The following is a 21,056-nucleotide window of genomic DNA, read 5'->3' as shown; positions in this document are numbered from 1 at the left end:
CGTGGAACCATAATGTATCTCCTCGGAGGCGCGTCCACAACCCTTTCCGTTCCCTCCGGCGCCTTACAACACAGAGGAATCACCCCGGCCACGCCAAGATGGCGGCGCCCCGCATCCCGGAGGTGCGGGAGTGTGTGGATCCTGCGGCGCATCGGGAACAGGAAGTGACGCCATCGCGCCAAGCGCGCAGGGGTCGGGCGCGGAAGGCGGCGGGCTCCATCTTTGTTGGGGTCGATGCCGGCGGAGAAGATGGCGCTGGACGGGCCCGAGCAGGTGGGGTCGGGCCGGGCTGGGCCAGGGTTGTGGACGGGAAGGGGGCTCGGGGCGCTCCGTGCGGCCCCACGGCTCTGCTGCGGCCCGCTCTGCCTCAGGCCTGGCCGCGCCGTGACTCGGCGGGTCTCACCTCGGCCCCCCCGGGAGGGGTGCGGGACTGGGGTCGGGCGGGAATGGCAGGATTCTGAGAGTGGGGGAGAGAGAAGGGGGGGATCTGGGAGGGACCAGGGTGGGAATTGGGGACCAGGGGGCAGAGGATGGAGGGAAAGGGAAAAGGGGGACCCAGGATCCAGGTGGGGGGGAATTGGGGATCGGGGGTCAGAGAGGCGGAGGGAAAGGTATCCAGGGCCCAGGTCGACGGGGTCGGGAGGGGAATTGGGGACCGCGGGGATAGAGGATGGAGAAGAGGGAAAAGGGGACCCAGGATCCGACCTGGGAAGGTTGGGGGGGGGGAATTGAGGACTGAGGGGGCGGCACGGAGGCTGGCAGGGATACAGGTGGGTTTGGGAGTCAGTGTCACTGAGCTCTGCTCTCTCCCAGATGGAGATGGACGATGGGAAAGGTGGCTCGGGGCTGCGGCAGTACTACCTATCCAAGATCGAGGAGCTGCAGGTGAGCCCTGTCCTGCCTGGGGACGCCAGGGCTGTGTGGCCATGTCCCCACAGCTGCCCTGCCCTGGAGGGCACCCACGGCCTTCCCTGTGCTGCAGGAGCAGAAGGAAGCTCTTCCCCAGGGGGTGTCAGCAAGTAGGACCCACCCTGGGGGCTCTGGGGGGCACAGGATGAGTTTGTGCTCTGAGCTGAGAACTCTGAGTGAGGGGCTGCCCACCCTGCAGGGGGGCTTGGCTGTGTCCTGCTGGGAATGACTGTCCCTATCCAGGTCCCTGTCCCAAGTGACACAGGGCAGGGTGGGATTGGATATTAGGAAGAAATTGTCCCCTGTGAGGGTGGGGAAGCCCTGGCACAGGTTGCCCAGAGAAGCTGTGGCTGTCCCTGGATCTCTGGAAGTGTCCAAGACCAGGTTGGACGGGTCTTGGAGCAACCTGGGCTAGTGGGAGATGTTCCGGCCTATGGCAGGGACTGGAATGAGATGGTCTTTAAAATCCTTTCCAACCCAAACCATTCCATGATAATGGTGCCAGTGCTGGTGCCCACACTGGGTTTAGCTGAGCCCTGCCCAGCACCCCAAGGACTCAGCCAGGCTCTGCCCCCACAGCTCATCGTGAACGAGAAGAGCCAGAACCTGCGGCGGCTGCAGGCGCAGAGGAACGAGCTGAACGCCAAGGGTACGGCCTGCACCCTCCTCCTCCTCACCTGGGCTCTGGGCTGGGGGCTCTGGGCTGGGCTGGGGGTTGCTGTGCCCTCTGTGCTGCCCCTCTGCCCCAGGCAGGGGCTCAGGGGGGAAGCTGTGGCTGGTGCTGAGCTCTGTCCTTCCCCACAGTGCGGCTGCTGCGGGAGGAGCTGCAGCTGCTGCAGGAGCAGGGATCCTACGTGGGAGAGGTGGTGAGAGCCATGGACAAGAAGAAAGTGCTTGTCAAGGTATGAGGCTGAGGTGTCCTGAGGGTGGTCAGAGCTGGGGTGAGGGCTGAGAAACCCTGTGACGTCGTGAGGGTCACAGCGAGTGTGACATCTCAGAGATGTGGAGTGGGAGCTTTTTGTCTGGAGGAGCATGTTGGGGTGGCTCTGCTGGGCCCAGACCTTCCCCAGGCTGGTGAGAGGCAGGAGAGGCCGTAAGGTGTTTGGTGGTGGTTGAGCTCCTGGCTCCTTCTTCCTGTTCTGAGCAAGTGATGGATATTGGGCACAAGCCAGGGAACTTCCCAGAGAAATAACTCAAGGCGACATCTCTGCCTTCCAGGTGCACCCCGAGGGGAAGTTTGTGGTGGATGTGGACAAGAACATCGACATCAACGACGTGAGTGTTCTGGGGCCCTGGGAGAGGTCCTGACTGGTCCCCCAGGACTGGCAGGGACACTGATCCCCCCGGTGTCCCCACAGGTGACCCCCAACTGCCGCGTGGCCCTGCGGAACGACAGCTACACCCTGCACAAGATCTTGCCCAACAAGGTAGACCCGCTGGTGTCCCTGATGATGGTGGAGAAGGTCCCGGACTCCACGTATGAGATGATCGGGGGCCTGGACAAGCAGATCAAGGAGATCAAGGAAGTGATCGAGCTGCCCGTGAAGCACCCGGAGCTCTTTGAGGCGCTGGGCATCGCCCAGCCCAAGGCATGTGCTGCTGGGGGGTCCTGAAGGGGTGTCCCCATGTTCCCTTCGGGGTCTGATGTGTCTGTGTGGTCCTTTCAGGGGGTGCTGCTCTATGGCCCACCTGGCACAGGCAAGACCTTGCTGGCCAGGGCAGTGGCCCATCACACCGACTGCACCTTCATCCGCGTGTCGGGCTCTGAGCTGGTGCAGAAGTTCATTGGGGAAGGTAAGAGGTGGCCCTGGGGGGGACAGGTGACATCAGGGCCGTTCCCCTGGGTGGTCACAGTGCCAGGCTCAGCCCTGTGCCCCTGCAGGTGCCCGCATGGTGCGGGAGCTGTTCGTGATGGCCCGGGAACACGCGCCCTCCATCATCTTCATGGATGAGATCGACTCCATCGGCTCATCCCGCCTGGAGGGCGGCTCGGGCGGGGACAGCGAGGTGCAGCGCACCATGCTGGAGCTCCTCAACCAGCTCGATGGCTTCGAGGCCACCAAGAACATCAAGGTAGGAGGGTGCCACCCTGCCTGGGGACAGGGACGTGTCCTGCTGGCCCCACAGTGGTGACAGCTGCTGTCCCCGGGCAGGTGATCATGGCCACGAACCGCATCGACATCCTGGACTCGGCTCTGCTGCGCCCCGGCCGCATCGACAGGAAGATCGAGTTCCCCCCTCCCAACGAGGAGGTACGTGGAGGGTGAGGCTCCTCCCCAGCTCTCCCGGGTCCCTGCTGTCCCCATTCCCATGGCTCTAACCCCCACTGCTCCAGGCCCGCCTGGACATCCTCAAGATCCACTCCCGCAAAATGAACCTGACGCGGGGCATCAACCTGCGCAAGATCGCGGAGCTGATGCCAGGGGCGTCGGGCGCGGAGGTGAAGGTGAGCTGGGGGCACTGGGGGGCACCGGGGGTGGCACTGGGGAGCAGTGGGTGACATCCTGTCCCCCCAGGGCGTGTGCACGGAAGCAGGAATGTACGCGCTGAGGGAAAGGCGGGTGCACGTCACGCAGGAGGACTTTGAAATGGCCGTGGCCAAGGTAAGTGTGTGTGTGGGGGAGGCAAAACAGGGGGTGATGGTGGTTTTTGGTGGCACAGAGTGTCCTGTGCACTGTCTGCCGGGACTTGAGAGCTGCAGGGCTTGGAGGGGGTGGGCACTGGGGACACATAACAGTGTTGAGGGGGTTGTTTGATGTCAGTGATGTGGAAGAGGCTCCTGTGCCTTCCTGGTGCAGGGCTGAAGTTAAGTGTTTTGGGGGGCTGTTAGCACCCAGTTTGGGGGCTGTACACTGGAACCAACCCTTCTCCCATCCCCACCCAGGTGATGCAGAAGGACAGTGAGAAGAACATGTCCATCAAGAAGCTGTGGAAGTAACGGTGAGGCCAGAGCTGCTCCGTGTGTGGTGTCACTTGAATAAAGCGCAGCTGAGGCCAGGCCTGGGCACTGATTTGGGAACAGGGTGGGGGTCAGGACTCAACACAGACCCCCCCCCAGAGCTGCAGGACTCAACACACCCCCACAGAGCTGCTGCTAACTGGTTTTATTAGAAAATATCCAAAATAGAAAAAAAAAGGGTTACACAAGAGGCAGAGCAGGCACCCCTGAGCCTGGGAACACCCTGGGAATATGTAAACGCCCCCCTCCCCTCGGGAGCCTGCAGGTGGGGGGCCAAGGCACTTCAGGGGAACTGGCAGGGGGTGGCACCGTTCCTGTGGTCCCCTCCCTCCATCCCCAGTTATCTCCAGTTCTTGGTGCCCCTGTGACCCCACTGCCACCAGGCTCCTGTGGGCAGAGCTACCCCCTCTGCCCCCCAAGATGCATCACTAATTATGTAAAACAGGGAGGAGGAGTGGAGGAATGAACTGATTGTCAAACACTTCACCTAAACCCTTGGTTTGTGCCCTCTGAGCACACCCTGAGCCCCCTGCAGAGCCCAGGCCACGAGTGCAGGGAAGAGGAACTCAATATATTAATCAAATACAAACCCACTGTACAAAACGTTTCCTTTTTTTTTTTTTTTGTGTATGTGTTTTTTTTTTTTTATATAAAACCTGTTCACAAAAATAGTGCAAAACGTCGGGCACCGGCGGGGCCGGGGGGTGGGGCTGGCGTTTGGAATGACAAACTTTGGTTGAAGAGGGGCAGGGCTGGGCCTGCTGGGCTCAGGGAGGGGCTTGGCAGCACCTCCCCCTCGGCACAGGCAGCTCTTCCCAGCTCCCGGAGGTTTTTGGGCTCGGGAGGGGAGCGGGAGGGGCCGCGGGGGCTCTAAAGGAGGGGCGAGGGGCGCGATGCAAAGCAGGAGGAGGGGGCGTAACTGCGGGGCTTGGGGGGGACAGGGGATCCCCCTCTGCGCTCTGCCCGGGGCCAGAACTTCCCGGCCCAGTGGAGCCCAGGGGTGTGAGCGGATCCCAGTCCCTCCAGGCACGTCGGGTTTGTGCAAGTGCTGTTTGATTCCAGTAAGTACCGTCAGGCTCAGGCAGCAGCGAGAGAGGAGGAGCCCCCGAGCCCCCGCCCGCCCCTTTAGGTGAGGCGGATCCCGAGCACTTGTTCCAGTTCCTGCCGGCGCTGCTGGACCTGGAGGAGAGCAGGGCAGTCAGAGGGATCCCCCTCAGTGCCATCCCAACTCCCTCTGCACCCCCAGGAGCCCACCTTGGCAAAGATGTGTCTGCCCACAGCCTCCTGCGCCCAGGGCTGCTGGTAGAACTCCGCCCGCCGCTCCTCCTCGGGGTTCCCGATCACATCCGTGATGATCTGAGTGACACACGGGGTGGGAGGCACATGGAATGAGCACCAGGGATGGACCCAAACCTCCTCCCAGCCCCTCGCTCTGCCCAGCACCAGGGTTTGAGAATTATGGAATTGCTGAGGTTAGAAAAGACCTTTAAGATCATCAAGTTCAACCATCAACTCATAACTAAACCATGTTCCCAAGAGCCACATCCACACGTTGTTGAACACTTCCAGGGATGGTGACTCCATCACTGCCCTGGGCAGCCTGGGCCAGAGCTGGATAACCCTTTCCATGAAGAAATTTTTCCTAATATCCAACTTAACCCTCCCCTGGCAATACCTCCCCTTTACCTTTAGGTCCCTCCTCTGGGATTTGATCCATTCCTGGATGAAATCCTGTGGGTTGTTGCTGAAGCTCAGCATGAAATCCCTCTGTGTCTTCAGCTGGTTGATGGATTCGATGGTCTCATGAATCTGGGGAGAGAAGAGGGGTGAGAGGGAGCTGTGTCCCCCCAAACAAGACATCACCACGCTGCCCCCGGCTCTGCAGGGCTGTGCCCTGGCAGTGTCCCCACCTTGGCATCCAGGGAGGCGATTTCCTGCTGGTTGGTGGTGGAAGCCAGGAAGTTGCTCATCTGAGCCTTCAGGGGATCGTCCACCTCCACATCGATGTCGTAGCAGGCCGTCTTCTTCTGGTCATTGGGGTCCACACTGGGAGGACATGGGGTGTTGGGGGAGGGCCCTCCTCAGCCTCCACCCTGCTGTGGGGGTGCACTGACCCCCTGACTGCCCCAAGGAACCCCCACATTTGTTTGGCTGATTCTTCCCCTCGCAGGTGACTTGTGCTCACTGTTCCTTTGGGCTGGAGACCTCAGAAGCCTCCTGGCCCTCCCCTCCACAGAGCCTGGGGACGCTGCCCATCCCACTGCCCACGCCACAGAGCCCCCCATTCCCAAAGACATGCCCATCCCACTGCCCACCCCACAGAGTCCCCCTTTCCCAAAGACACGCCCATCCCACAGAGACCCCTATTCCTGGGGACACTCCCCACCTCATGGAGCTCCCCAGCCCCATGGACACCATCCAGCCCACTCCCCATCCCACAGAGGCCCCTATTCCCAGGAATACTGCCCATCCCACAGAACCCCCCAGGGATGCTGCCTGTCCCACTCCCCACCCCACGGAGCCCCCCCATTCCCAGAAACACTGCCCATCCCACCGCCCACCCCACAGAGCCCCCCAGCCCCGGGAATGCTGCCCATCCCACCTGATGGTGTGGTTGATGATGATGGGATCCGGGTGCTGCAGGAGCCCTGCCAGCTTCATGGGGATCTCGGAGAAGCGCATGCGGATGCAGTTGAAGATCTGGAGGGGCAAAGCAGAGCGTTTGCTGCCCATGGCAGGGCCTCCTGCCACCTGTCCGGGCAGGTGGGTGGGTCCCTAGCCCTGGTTTGAGTGTGGCAAGGTGATGGATGCAAACCAGAGCCTGGGCAGATTGGAGAGTCTGTGACAGCTGGAGAAGAGGCTTTTCCTGGCTGGAGGGGGTGGGAGGGGTGTTTTCCCCCATCCCAGGTGTGGTACCTGGCGGAAGTAGCGGTTGCAGTTGATGTACTCCTTCTCATGGCTGTCCTGCAGCTTGTTGTGCTTGATGTAGAGCCAGAGGGCCTGCATGATGCTGGCCCGGGTCTGGGTGTGCACCCCCAGCAGCCGGGCCAGGCGGGGGTCCAGCTTGTACTGGGGGGGCTGCAGGGACACACAGGGGCAGTCACAGAGTCACTGAGGTTGGAAAAGCCCTCCAAGATCACCCAGTCCAGCCCGTGAGCCACCCCCACCTTGTCACCCAGCCCAGAGCACCGAGTGCCACGTCCAGTCCTTCCTTGGACACCTCCAGGGATGGGGACTCCAAACCTCCCTGGGCAGCTCATCCCAATGTTTAACAACCCTTTGCATGAAGAAATTCCTTCTGATGCACAAAGAAGTGGGGGGTCTGTCTGGCACTTGGGAGGCCCCTCTGAGCAGGGAGTCCCACACAGCCCCTGTGTCACCACAAGCTGTGGGTCCGTCCCCAGAGCTCCCCGTGCTCCCAACCCTCATCCAAGCCCTGCCCCAGCCCATTCCCCGCCCTGGGCTGCCCCTCCCAGGTGAGCTGTGTTGGAGGGAGGGCAGCAGGTACTCCCAGCCCCTGTGAGGCCCCAGGACCATACCTGGTGATCCAACATGAGCAGCAGAGTGCACTTCACATTGACATCCCCGGGACGCTTCACCTGGAAGCCGTCGGTCTCCTGGGTCGTGGGCATCCGGTGCCACTGCGAGACCAAGGGGACACTGGTCAATCCAGGACCAGGACAGGCTTTGTGCCTGTAGAGCCAGTGCTCAGGCTCTGGGCAGGGGTCTAGCACAGGCAGACAGCCTGGAGCCCACCTCTGGCAGCTCCTGGGAGTCTCATCCCAGGGGGTGACACCCAGTCCAGCTGGATGTGCTCCAGCCCAGTGATGGATCAGCATTTTGGATGGGCTGGGGCAGTTCCAGCCCTGAGTGCTTGATGTCAAGGGCTCCAACAGCTCCTGGAGCCAGTGCAGGATCAATCCTGCCTCAGCCACTGCAGGGGATGCACATCAGAGCTGCTCACAACCCCACATGTGGAGGGGATTCCCATCACACCGAGCACCACCACAGAAATAAGTGTTTCCCACAGGAAAAACCACGAGCTGGGTGCAGGGCAAGCCTGCTCAGGAGCTCCAGGCAGGAGCAACCAAGGAAGGCCTGATCCCACTCACAGTGCTTCACCTCCCTGAGGACCTTCCAGCAAGGCTGACAGGTAAGAGGGCAGCCCCTTCTTCCCATGTGGCACCAGATGTGTGGATGAGCCTCCTGTGGCATTATCACCCTTGTAGGGCCTCCCTGTGCCAACCTGGGGGGCCCAGGGCTGCCTGAGCAGCCTCTGGAGCCATGTCCTCACTGCAGCCCCACAGCTCCTGGCTCTGGCCGCAGACTTTGCAGGGTGGGGGCCAGGAACCAGTACCAGGGAAGAAAATGCAGCCCTAAACTTGAGCCTGGAAAGCAGCGTGGGCCCCTGAAGAGGGTCTGGCACCCCCTGGCACACAGAAACACCCCTTGCACACCCCTCTCTTGCAGCAGGACATGCCCTGGGGTGGGGAGCTGAGCACCCAGAGGGGAAGCAGCAGGACCACCTCGTGTCTTCTGCTGGGATCACCCCTCGTGCCTCACCTCCACCAGATGGTTGTCTGGGCCATACAGCTCCTTGTCCAGCTCGATGACAAGGCTCTTGAAGAAGGAGGAGAATTTCCTCTTCTGCTTGCTGGGCTGCAAACAGAGCAGCAGAGACTCGTCTGACCCTCCCTAGCCAGGGAGGGCCCCAGCCCAAACCCACCTCCAGCCCCTGGAGCAGGGCTGTGTCCATCCCAGACGAGCTCTTGGCTCACAGCACCAGCCCTTCATCCTCCTGGATCCTTACAGACCAGCCCTCCTCCCACCACTTCATCCTCCTGGACACTTATGGATCAGCACTCCTCCCACCACTTCATCCCTCCTGGATCCTTATGGACCATCACTTCTCCTCCCTCTACCACTTCATCCCTCCTGGATCCTTACATCCTCCAGCAGTTTGCCCTCCACACGCAGCTCCCAGGAGGCCACACGCTCCCCCCCCTCTCCCTCTTCCTTGGCTGGGGTGAAAGTGTTGGAGATGTAAATCCTCAGCTTCCGCTTTTGCTGTGGAATGGGAAAACAGAGGGTGAGGGTGATTGGAGTGAGAGGGTGACTGCAGCACCCACTTCTACCTCTGCATGAGAGGAAATGGTCTCAAGTTGCACCAGGGGAGGTTTAGATTAAATTAGATTAATTATTACATTAAATATTAGGGAAATTTTATTCACAGAAAGGCTTGTAAAGCACTGGAACAGGCTGCCCAGGGCATTGGTAGAGTCACCACCCCTGGAACTGTCCAAAAACTCTGTGGACGTGGCACCTGGGGACATGGTTTAGTGGTGGTGCTGGGCTGATGGTTGGACTCGATGGTCTTAGAGGTTTTTTTCCATCTTTGATTCATGCTGTGATTCCATGATCCTGTGGTTTGCAGCCCCCACCCCCCCAGGCAGGGCTGCCACGCACCGTCAGGGGTTTCTTTATGGCCTCCTGGATCTCCATCCTCTTCCGAGCGATGGTTTGGTCCAGCTTGCGCTCGAAGGCCAGGAGGTCCATGTAGGCCTGGGACTCTGGGACCAGCTCCCGGATCTGTCACACAGAAATGGTCACTCTGGAGTGCTGGGCTGGGGCTGGATCCCCCCCACAGCCCCAGCAGCACAGCCAGTGCTGGGCTGACACGTCGAGGAGCCTTCAAGCAACAGGTCCAGCACAACAGCACCAAGTTCTTATTTTAAGCAAAGACTGCAGCTCTGCAAAGCTCTCCCCAGATCAGATCAGATCAGAGCCTGTCACAGGCACGAAATGAATTCCTGGATTGTCAAGAGGGACCTCCAGGAAAGGCTTAGGGTCCTCCTGAGGTCTCCACCCCAAGCCACTGCTGTTCCCTGCTTGCTCTAAGTCTTGCTTGTCCAACTTAACACACCCCAAACCCCTCCTGCCATCCCAGAGGAAGAGACAGAAATATTCCAGGTCAGTTTGGGACTGAACAGAAATGCCCAGTGGGCAGGAGGCAGCTCAGTAGATCCTCCTCTTGTGGGGACCCCATCACCCCCTTGCAGCAGCTCAGCTCCACGCCCCCATGCCAAGGCATCACTCACCCTCTGTGGCAGCACCTTGTCAGCCATCTTCCTCCTTTTCACCCTGCAAAAGCACAGAGACAGGCAAAACCCACAACCCTGCAGCACCCACAGGACATCCTGCTGCCTGCCCAGTGTGGGGATGGATATGGGGAAAAGGTTCTTCCCCCAGAGGGTGGTTGGCACTGAACAGGCTCCCCAGGGCAGTGGGCACGGCCCCAAGGCTGCCAGAGCTCCAGGAGGGTCTGGACAACGCTCTGAGGGACAGGGTGGGATTGTTGGGGTGTCTGTGCAGTCCTTGTGAGTCCCTTCCCACTCAGGATACTCCTGATGACTGTGGGAGAACGGTGTGGGATGTCAGAGCCTGTCACCAGGGAAGGAAATTCAGGCTTCAGTTTGCTTTGCTGCTGCAGGGCAGGAGCAAGGGGAGGTGGTAAAGGCAAAGCCATGGTTTCAGGACAGCCTTCCCGAGTTTTCTTTCTGGGAACAGCCATCACAATCTCCCAGGGCTACAAACCAAAGCCCACTGCCAGGAACTCACTTAATACCAGCTTAAAACAAACCAGCCTTACCACAGTGGGACCAAAATCCTGGCGGACAGAGGGAGCAAGGTGGGCTCCAGAGCCACAGCAGCTGCTCAGAGCCAGCTCAGCTCAGCCCAGCCTGCACACCCCAGGCTCCCACCAGCCTGAGCCCACCCTGATGCCCCCCTGAGCTCCTGCTCAGTGCCTGGACACAGCAGGGAACACTCTCCTCCTGCTGTGCTGCACAGGAGACAGGGCAGAGTCCAGCAGCACAGGGAAGTCCCGTTTCTCTGGCAGCAGGATAACCCACGTGGGAGTCGGTGCTGCCACCCCGAGGGGCCCAAGGTACAAGAGGCTGCCCCAGGAGGACATCTGGGAGGGTGGCCCCAACCAAGAGCGGGGTCAGAGCCCCTGCTGGAGCTCTGCCTGCCACACAAACACCTCCTGGCCACCCCCATTAGCAGCTGGCAGCTCCTAATCCCTGGATCTGCAGCCAGCCGGGAGCAAGGACACCCGGTCAGCCGGGCATGGCTGATCCCAGATCCCAGACCCCAGCCCTGGGGAATGGGGACACAGTATCTGGCTGCTGACGTCCCTGCTGGGGACAAGCTGCTCCCTGCCCTTAATCCCCAGCTCGCCCTGGAGCACCTTTGGGACGCACCAGCTGCTGTGGGTGCCCTGAGAGGGATCACGGAGCAGGGAATGGGACCTGAGCATCCATGAGCACCCAGGGATCCTGCCCTGAGGAACAGCTCCCAGTAATCAAGAAGCCCTCATGGAAAACGGGAACAGCAGAGGGATTAGTGGTGTTGTAAACAAGCAAGGAGCTGCTGGCACAATGCCCACAAAGAGTCCTGCCCAGACTGCAGCTCCTGGGAGCTTCCCTACAACCTCCAACCCCCCTGCTGTGCTTCCAGCCATGTCTGTGCCTGCCAGAGCCTGGACAGACCTCTGTGAGGAGGAGACAGACCCTGACAGGCACAAACACACACCATGAGGCTCTTTGGTTACTGGTGTGAGTCATCCTGGTCCCATCACCACCCCGTCCCCACAAAATATCCCATTGCCGAGCTCTGGCAGGTTCCCTGCTGCCTGTGGTGCCAGTCTGGGGGAAATCTCTGCAGCAGGGCAGGGAGCTGGGGGTCTGTGCATGACATGACAGTTGTCAGACACTTCAGTAGGGACCTAGAGAGGTTTGGGGATCCTAAAGACATCAAACTGAACACAGCCCTGGGCACTCTGTCTTAAATTAAATTCATCTTTTTATACCTCGGTATCTGCAGGGATATCTCACTAAATAAATACATGTTTCTGAAATAGGGCTCTCCTGTGCTCTGGAGAAAGTTTCACAGCAGATCTTCTTGTGACAGTGATTGGGGCTGGTTTTAACAACACAGCTCGTGGCTGCAGTTTGGATGTAAAGTAGCAAAACATGAGGGAAGACACAAACTGGATTCATTTGGAAGCAGTGATGCAGCATCCTTTCAGTATAGATTAGTTAGTCCTGGGAACATGCAAGGACAGATTGGATGGGGCTTGGAGCAGCCTGGGACAGTGGAAGGTGTCCCTGCCCGTGGCAGGGCGTGGAACTGGATGGGCTTTAAGGTCCCTCCCAACCCAAACCATTCCATGATTCCACAAAGTGCAACCAGGACCCAGCAGGACAACCCACCCTCCTCCTGCCTCCCGAGGGTGTCCTCCCTGGAGCAGAGTGTTCCAGCCCCTTACCCTCTCCTCTGGGTGGCCATGGGTGGCTGTGCCTGGGGGGTCAGCAGGCGCTTCCTGAAGGGATCCATCATGGATTGGGGCAGGCCAGGCCTCATCGGGGAGGCTGCTCCGTACGGGGGGGCTCCAGGGGGTCCCACCTGCAGCCCTGCCATGGGCATCCTGCCCCCGGGGGGCATCCCAGGGCGCTGTGGGAAGAGAGGAGGGTGTGAGTTAAACACTGCCCTGCACAGGCCTGACCTCGGCTGGGTCCTGCCAACCACCCACCCTCCACCCCCTTCCCCGGGAGAGATCCCCGAGGGTGTATCCTGCAAGGACAGGGCAGCGAGGAGGGAATGACAGCAGGAGCTGCAGCCTTTCCTTGCCGCAGGAAGAGCAGTGGGAAAGCAGAGGCAGGAGGAGCAGAAGCCACAGGGGAAGCGTGCCCTGCCAGCTGGCACAGGGCTGAAGCCACTCGTGGCCCGGAGCCACCAGACCTGCCCCACGAGGGCACTGACTGCAAAGCCTACTCAAAACACTTAAATGGGGGCCTAGAGAGGTTTGGGGATCCTAAAGACAGTCAAATACTTACTGAACACAGCCCTGGGCACCCTGTCCTAAATTAAATTAATCTTTTTATACCTCGGTATCTGCAGGGATATCTCACTAAATAAATACATGTTTCTGAAACAGGGCTCTCCTGTGCTCTGGAGAAAGTTTCACAGCAGATCTTCTTGTGACTAAGTGATTGGGGCTGGTTTTAACAACACAGCTCATGGCTGCAGTTTGGATGTAAAGTGGCAAAACATGAGGGAAGACACAAACTGGATTCATTTGGAAGCAGTGATGCAGCCCGGGGATGTTGTGGGTTGTGCCGTGGGTTCCTCTCCGGAAAGCAGCACGGGGAGGGGGGGGAAGCAGGGCAATCCCACTTCCTAACAGCAGGCAGGAAGAAAGCTGAGGGCTGGAGGAAGCAGCCAGCTCCATCTTTCCCCTTCCAGACAGGGAATTCAGGAGACACGACAATACCCAACCACTGCAAGGGTTCCCAGCCCTGGAGCACCCCCAGAGCAGTGGCTGGGCCTCACAGGTGCCACCAGGTTAACACCCACCACCCCACTGGGACCCTCAACAGTCGGTCACAGCACCCCATGACCCACCAGCTGCCCCTACGTGCTCCAGCCTGCTCCACCTGAGGGCTGAGCCAGCAGCTTCCCAGGATCCTTTGATCCTTGAGGCTGGGAGAGCCACCAAGCCAGCAGAGCAACATTTCTCCCCTGCCTAAGGCTCTTCGACGTGCCAGGACATCCCCTCAGCTTCTCTCCCCGTCCTGCCAGGGCACAGGACTGTGCTGTGAAGGGAGTTCGGGAAGCCACCTCCTTACCTGCACACGGGGATCAATTTTGGAGCACACCCTGGATGCAGGAGGGGGAGCGCGGGGGCACCGCCCTCACCGAGAGCTGCAGCCAAAACACACCCCCAGAAAACACACCCCAACCTCCCTGAAAAGCTGCTAAGCACAAAGCCAGGAGCCTGAGCTGCGCCACGGGCGCCTCTGCAAGCGGGGGATGCCGAAAAGAGCAGCGTGTTCCAGGCGGGAGCCGGGGCAGCAGCGGGGCCCCAGGATTAGTGCCGCACGTGGGAGCTCGAAAACACACGCACGGCACAGGCTGAGCCCGTTACACAACCAGACACGGCTCCACCGCCGCCCAGCCGCCTTTGAAGAGGCACCTCCAGAGCCGGGGCTGGCTGACCTGCCCTTGCTACAGGGCAGGAGCCTCCTCCTTCCTCCTCTCGGCTCCCAGATGTTCCCCTCTCCCCTCCGGATCAGCCACATTTGCGCAACTCCTCGTGACTGTGTCAGCATCACCCCGAGCCGGCCCCGGCCAGCAGCACCTTTTTTTTGCCAAAAACCACAAGGCAAGAACACAGTTTCGGCGGGTTTATCAAGAAATCCGTTGTGGCAGGGCTGGGAGGAGGGGCAGCCCCGAGCCCCACGCCCTTTGCAAGATGAAAAACCACAGTAAATATTGTTGTGCCACTTCAGCACGGAGGACTGTGTAACCCATAACAGTGCTGACTCACCTGCAAAGGCTTCTGGGGACTAGATAAACCGAGAGAAGCAGCTGGGAAACTTTTAATTTGAAATCTCTGGGCCCCAAGAGGAGCTCAGTGTAGTGCTGAGGCTGCAAACAGAACCTGCAGTTCCCCAGAGGAGGCAGATGGCTGGTAGGGAAACCCTTGCCCTGGGTGTTTTTCAAGCCCACACGTGATCAGTGCTAAAGGAAAACTGCTTGGAAGGCCAGAGAGGTTCCTGACATGACTACACAGACCCTTCCCTGCACATGGAATGCTGTTGGCAGCTTGCTTGGAGGTGGCATGGCCACAACCAGCTCCTGTTCTTCAGCCAGGGCAGCTCTTGTCATGCCTTGAGGTCTCTCCTATCTCCCTCTGCCACTCCATGGGTCACATTCTGATCTATCCCTCAACTGAGAGATTTGGAGGCTTGGCTGAAGTCAGCTGAGGGAGTCTTCGACAGCTCCATATCAGTGACAACACCTTCTGCAAGGTCTCCTGCATGTCCATCTGCTCTTTGGAGGGCCAGACTGCTCAGGTAAAACAATTCTGTTGGCAGGGAGAGGTTCACCACAAAGATGAACAGATCTGTCACACTTCAACTTTAACATCAACTCCAAAAGCACCTGAGAGCCATCAGCCACAGTTCAGCTGGCAGGAGAGCGAGTTCCAGCCCACCAGGGACCTGCATTTGATCGCTTGGACGAGCAATAAAATGGAGGGCAGAACCCTCCACGGGGATGTTTTTTTCTCTCAGTTTACCCTTAAGCTTTTCACATTTCTAACAGAGAAGCCTCTTGGCTCAATCAGTGACTGCACTTCTGTCCTGGGCAGTCTCAGCCTCTCACCTCCTGCCCAAAGGCTGCCAAGACCCATCTCACGCAAGCGCAGCCTTAAATCTCCAGCTAAGCCAGGAAGCAGCACCACAGCCCTGGGGGTGAAGCCTGTTTCCAGCCCCTTTTGGAAGCCCTGGAAATGAGCAGGATGCAGGAGGGCTTAAACTCAGGAAATGTCATTAAACCAGCTCAAACCAAGGAGTCCTCCCTCAGCTCATTTCTGCCGAACACCCCCCCGGGTCCCGCCTCGTCCCCTCCCCGCCAGCGGGGCGGACAAAGGGCAAACCGTGCAAGCTCAGCGCCGAGGAACAAGCTGGATCCCATCCAGCCTTCCCTGCGGAGCCTTTGGAAATGGACAGAAAACAGCTTGTTTCTGTTCCCTGCCAAAGCCCAAGGAACGGATGGGGCCGGCTGCGGTTTCGCGGTTCATCCCAGGTCAGTGCACGGGCCGCTCGCCTTTGGGGAGCTCTGCTCAGACTCAGCTTCAGCCCAATCCAACGGGAGGCTGGGAGGCTTCCTGATGGATGTTCGTTGGCATGATGGGAGCCTCTGTGCCTACCAGAGGCCCCTCCTTGAGGAAGGGCAGCTCAGAAATTAGGGGCTGGTAGCAGAGAAGCAATAAATCACAGGATGGGTCTGCAGGAGGAAGAATGAGCTCGAAGCAAAGCAGCAATTCTAAAAACAGCTCGAGAGCCTCTTCATCTTCCCTCCAAGGTCACGGCTCTTCCTGGCATCTCCACAGCGAGGGGGAAAGGCTCTTCCCAACACACGTCCTGTTCTGCTCCATCCAGAGACGTGTGATCCAACTTTGGACACACTAACAAGTCAGGGAATGGGAGCCCACATCCATCCTTGCCTGGGGCTCTGGGGGCAGAGCCCTGGCCAAGCAAGAGAGCTCTTCTTGCACATTCCTTCCCTCATGCCCAGGCAGCAGCACTTCCCATCAGGATTCAGAAACAAACCCTGTTCAAACAGGATTTGAGCTCCACATCAGGCTGGGCTCAAGGAGAGCTCGGCTGCCTAAAGCCACCACTCAACCTGGGGCTTTGCATGGATCGGGACAACTCAGCCCCCCAGCACACCCCAAAAGATGTTTCCCCTTCTTTGTTTGTCCTTATCTGTGAGCAAATGCCTCTGGGAAAGTGCCAGGAAGAGCCTGGGTTGGTGCTGGCAGGGATCTTGATCTGGGAGGTGGTGGTGCTATCAAGATGTCATTGCAGGCTGCAATCACTCCCTCAGCTCCCTGCTCCCAGCAAGCCCCAAAACTGCTCCCAAACTTCCCCATGTATCTTATCATGCTTGGAAAAGCTGTCAGGTTTGAATATAGGAGAAGCTTCAGGAGCCAGATCACTTATCAGCTAAAAACCATAGACAAGGAAGTAGTAAATCAGAGAGAAGGGCACAGCACCAGGAACAACCTCCCAGCAGATTGAGGACACGTGCTGGGAATGTCTCCAGCACCAGCAGAGCTCTCTGGGTCCAGACAAACCTGCTCATCCAAGGTCTCACACCTGGAGCTGTGGATGTCATGGGAATCCAGATCATAACACGGGCAGTAACAGCAGCAGGAACAAGGAACAAAGGTGTTGGGTTCCTCCCCAGAGCTGCTAACACAGCGTGAGGCACAGGGGAGGAGCAGGGATGGGTGCCTGGCACAAACCCCAGCAGTGCCAAACTGCCCAGGGAGCGGCTCCTGGGAAGGTCCTATGGAGGCAGAGGGGGTGAGGGCCTCCAGTTCTGAAGATGTTGTTGTTCCCCCAGAATTTCACTGTCAGGCAGTCTCTGCTCTGCCTTCCTCCCCCTTGCTCCACGAGGACACTGTTCATCTGCTTTGTATCATCGCTGAAACCAGCTCCAGGCTCGGGTTGTGATGAAACCTGCCTTGGAAACCCTCTCCCTTGGGAAGGGTGGGGTCATCCAGCACAAGCAGCATCCCAGCTTTCTGGATCAGCTCCAGCCCTGGCTGTTGTCTCCAGGCCCCCTTCAAGCCAATCCAAATGAGCAGGAACACTGTTCTTCTCTGCTCCCAAACAGGGTGGATTTCTCCCGTTCCACACTTCATCCTCTCCAATGTGTCCAGGCCTCCCCAGCTCTCACCTGGCTCCACACCAACAACCTACACTTCTCAGCTCCTCCATCCCACTGTCTCCATGTATTTCTCCACGAAGCACGACTCTGCTTTCCTTCCCGCTGCCACCTGCCCAGGGATGGGATCACTGAGCTGCTTCCAGGCTTAGGAGCTTCCTGGACTGCAGCAGCCTCCTGTCCCATGGAAACCAGGCTCTGCAAATATCAATGAAACCCCTTTACAGAGACACCTAATTTTGCCACCTCTGTGCACCAGTGAAGCATCAGCTTGGGGTCACTGTGAGGCCAGAGCACTGCCTTCCAAGGTCCCATCTCCACACAGACCCACACCGATCCCTGCCACAGTGTCAATCCCATAACTCGGGGAAAAACTCTCCTAACTCCAAAACTAGCACCTGAACAAACAGGATGGCTCCTTTCTCACTGAACTTAGTGGGACAGCACAACATGGATGCTGGGGCTCAGGCTCGGCATCTCTGCTGCCCCAGGGACAGGGATCAGGATGGGGGATCTGCCCACAGACCCACCACCACACAGCCTGACAGCTCAAGCTGATCACCCTCCTCTCCTTCCTGCTCCAGGCATGGCACCAGCACCTGGCTGCTCTGACACATCAGCTCCCAAAAGGAACTCCCAAAGGGAGTCATCCTCTAGGATTCCCCATTTGAGTCTCCAGTAAATCCCCAGCAGGCCCACAAGGATGTCAAAAGGACGAGCATATGTTTCATAATCCAGTGATTAGAGCCCCTAAGCCCTTGCTGGAGTGGATGGGGCCCGTTGTGTCTCCTGGTGCCCCAATAACGAAGCTCTTCATTAAGCCGGGACTAACAAAGCCCAGAAGTCCTCTGGGCACAGCAGGGATGGCCACGGGGAGGGGAGGGGTTGTTTTTCCCAGCCTAGGAGTTGCAAAACAAAGGACAGACCCTCCCAGATCATCTCCCTTCCCAGGCACAAGGATGCAGCTTGTGGCTGGACATGAGGCCACTCATCCCCAGCCCCGGGGCTGATGCCACGGGGAGGGATGCACGGGATGCATCACCCCGTGCTCCCAACACCTCCTGTGATCCCAGCCAGCAGCAGGGAGGGGGGAAAGCCAGCATATGCCAGCCTGTTTACCCGGCTGCTCCAGCCTGGCTCCAGCTTCCCAGCTGGATTTTGCAACCTGCCCCACGGAAGGTCAGGGCAGACCCAGCGCCCGCTCGCCTCTGCCTCGAGTTGCGGCCGTGGCTGAGCCAGCTCCATTCCCAACACCATTTTTTGGCGTTTTTTCAGGCTGCAGGAGGAAGTCGTTTCCTCATCCTGCATTAGCGAGCTGGAATTTCCCTCAGCTTGGGCTATTTATGAAGTTTTAATTAATGCAAATAAGGCGCAGCTCTGGAGGAGGCATCGGCGCCCATGAGAACGTGTTGTTGCACAACCACAACCGGGCTCCTCCATTTCCAGCCTGCCCGGAAAACTCAGCCTTACACCAGAAAACTAAGGACCAAAATAATCAGCACGAGCCTCAGAGTGAACCAACAAGCTGGGTGTGCAAGGGGGAGCAGGAGGGTATGTCAGGATATACTTCTTACTGTTGGAATATCACAGAAACATGGAATGGTTTGAGCGGGAAAGGACTTTAAAGATCATTCAGTCCCACCCCCTGCCACGGGCAGGGACACCTTCCACCAGCCCAGGTTGCTCCAAGCCCCGTCCAACCTGGCCTTGGACACTTCCAGAGATCCAGGGGCAACTACAGCTTCTCTGGGCAACCTGTGCCAGGGCCTCCCCACCCTCCCAGGGAAGGATTTCTTCCCAATATCCCATCTAACCCTGCCCTCTGCAGTGTGAAGCCATTCCCCCTTGTCCTGTCGCTCCAGGCCCTTGTAAACATTCCTCTTACTGCCTGAAAATACTTATAAGAGATGCTCAGGCTGGAAAACGAGCGATTTGTTTGCTTTTTGAGGGCTGCTCCCTGTTTTGCTTTCCCCCAACATTACCAAGCACCCGGTCTCCTCATCCACCGCTTCACCATCTCTTTTTCCTTCCCGAAGACCCACAGAGGATCCACAGAGGATGCCCACCTGCACCGCACACACCTCGTGGTTACCTGCACCTCTGCCAAGGACGCAGACAAAGTGTTCCAGGCGGTTCCCGGCCGTGGGATGGGGTGGGATGGGGTGGGGTGGCTGCGGACCCGGGCCGGGGCTCACGGTCCCAGCACCCCCGCCCCGGGGGGGTCCCCCCCGCTGCGTGTTGGGCACGGGCCCGGACAAACTTTTACCGGGGTTTGAGACTAAAAAGTGGGAGGGAATGACGAAGGAAGTGTCCCGAGTAAAACGCGCAGGAAAAGGGTCCCACCGGGGCTCCGGGCGGGGGTCCCGGGCCCTGCTCGGGGCGATGCCGCCCAGGCCCGGCCACGCTGCCCCGCCAAGGCCCCGCGGGCCGGCCCAGCACCGCCACCCTCCCCAGAGCCCCTCGGAGCCCCGTGGCCCCCCTCGCCCCGCCGCGGTGCCCCCCGGGCTCCTCACCTGGTACTGCGCGGCGGCCGGGCCCATGGCGCGGTACCCCGGGGCGGCGGCGGCGGCGGGCGCGGGGCTGGGGCCGCGCAGCAGGGCGGTGGCGGGCCCCGGGGCCGGCGGGGCGGCGGCGGGGGGCAGCGGGCTGAGCGGGAAGGCGCCGCGGCCGGACATGGCGGGGCCGGGCGGAGGGACCGGCGGGCACGGACGGGGAGGCCCCGGCGGCGGCTCCGCTGCGGCGGCGCCCCCGGAGCGAGTCAGCGCCAGGCGCCGCTGGCCCCGCCCCCGCACACCGGGACACGCCCACGGGGATCGCCCCGCCCCCGGAACCCCGCCCACTGCGAGCTCAGGCTCCGCCCACTGGGCGTGTGTGTGTGACGTGTATGTGTGTGTGTGACACATGTATGTGTGTGTGTGTGACATGTATGTGTGTGTGTGTGTGTGACGTGTGTGTGTGTGTGAGAGAGAGAGATATGTGTGTGTTTGTGTGTGTGTGTGACATGTATGTGTGTGTCTATGTGTGTGTGTGACATGCATTTGTGTGTGACATGCATGTGTGTGTGTGCGTGTGTGACATGTATGTGTGTGTGTGTGACACGTGTGTGTGTGTGAGACATGTATGTGTGTGTGTGTGAGACATGTATGTGTGTGTGAGACATGTATGTGTGTGTGTGTGACATATGTGTGTGTGTGTGAGAGAGACGTGTGTGTGTGTCTGTGTGTGTGTCTGTGTGTGTCTGTCTGTGTCTATGTGTGTGTAATGTCCATGTGTGTAATGTATGTGTGTGATGTGCATGTGTGTGTGATGTGCATGTGTGTAATGTACATGTATGTGAAATGTATGTGTGTGTGTGTAATGTATGTGTGTGTAATGTACATGTGTGTGTGATGTACATGTGTGTGATGTACATGTGTGTGTAATGTACACGTGTGTGATGTACATGTGTGTGTAATGTACGTGTGTGTAATGTACACGTGTGTGCAATGCATGTGTGTGTCTATAACGTGTGTGTAATATAACATACACGTGTATGTGTGTAATGTACATTTGTGTGATGTACATGTGTGTGTAATGTACATGTGTGTGTGTGGAATGTACAGCTCATCAGTGCAGGGCAGGCTCAGCCTCACTGGAGAGGTGCTTGTTCTCGGCTGTCTGCAAAACACAGGGAAACTTCGCCTCTGGATGAATAAACAGGAGCATCCTTTTCATATTTTTCAATTAAATCTCCCTTTTGAAGGTCACTGCAGTCCCTGGAGACAAATAAAATTGACAAGGAAAATGCAAATCCGTGCCTGTGGCTACTTTGTGCTTTGGGGATGGAAGAGGGGATTTTTAGTTTGTCACAGTAGCATTCCCAGGGAGGCAAAACTCTCCCAGATGG

At 58.8% G+C, this 21,056-nt stretch overlaps 2 protein-coding genes across 2 annotated transcripts; one reads left to right on the top strand and one right to left on the bottom strand.

The window, feature by feature from the left end:
• The first annotated feature begins 195 nt into the window (after positions 1-195).
• On the top strand, positions 196-4,475 carry PSMC5 (proteasome 26S subunit, ATPase 5). Its single transcript, XM_027745814.2, has 12 exons — positions 196-273; positions 814-885; positions 1,489-1,558; positions 1,714-1,811; positions 2,128-2,184; positions 2,268-2,498; positions 2,577-2,703; positions 2,792-2,982; positions 3,063-3,161; positions 3,245-3,355; positions 3,426-3,512; positions 3,794-4,475. The coding sequence occupies exons 1-12, from the start codon at positions 235-237 to the stop codon at positions 3,845-3,847; spliced, it is 1,236 nt and encodes a 411-aa protein (XP_027601615.1). The 5' UTR covers positions 196-234; the 3' UTR covers positions 3,848-4,475.
• Positions 3,999-19,721, bottom strand: SMARCD2 (SWI/SNF related, matrix associated, actin dependent regulator of chromatin, subfamily d, member 2). The gene is made up of 13 exons (XM_027745713.2): positions 19,684-19,721; positions 12,198-12,382; positions 9,967-10,009; positions 9,335-9,457; positions 8,816-8,935; positions 8,432-8,527; positions 7,408-7,509; positions 6,785-6,946; positions 6,471-6,568; positions 5,779-5,914; positions 5,555-5,677; positions 5,123-5,224; positions 3,999-5,047 (listed from the first exon to the last, which is right to left on the bottom strand). The coding sequence occupies exons 1-13, from the start codon at positions 19,708-19,710 to the stop codon at positions 4,994-4,996; spliced, it is 1,371 nt and encodes a 456-aa protein (XP_027601514.2). The 5' UTR covers positions 19,711-19,721; the 3' UTR covers positions 3,999-4,993.
• Between the last annotated feature and the right edge of the window lie 1,335 nt (positions 19,722-21,056).

The sequence above is a fragment of the Pipra filicauda genome, unplaced genomic scaffold (assembly GCF_003945595.2).
Source record: "Pipra filicauda isolate LSUMZ 115617 unplaced genomic scaffold, ASM394559v2 scaffold193_size2426894_pilon, whole genome shotgun sequence".
In the NCBI taxonomy this organism is placed as follows: Eukaryota; Metazoa; Chordata; class Aves; order Passeriformes; family Pipridae; genus Pipra; species Pipra filicauda.
Note: the sequence above shows the minus strand (reverse complement) of the source record. Positions and strands in the feature narration are given on the sequence as shown.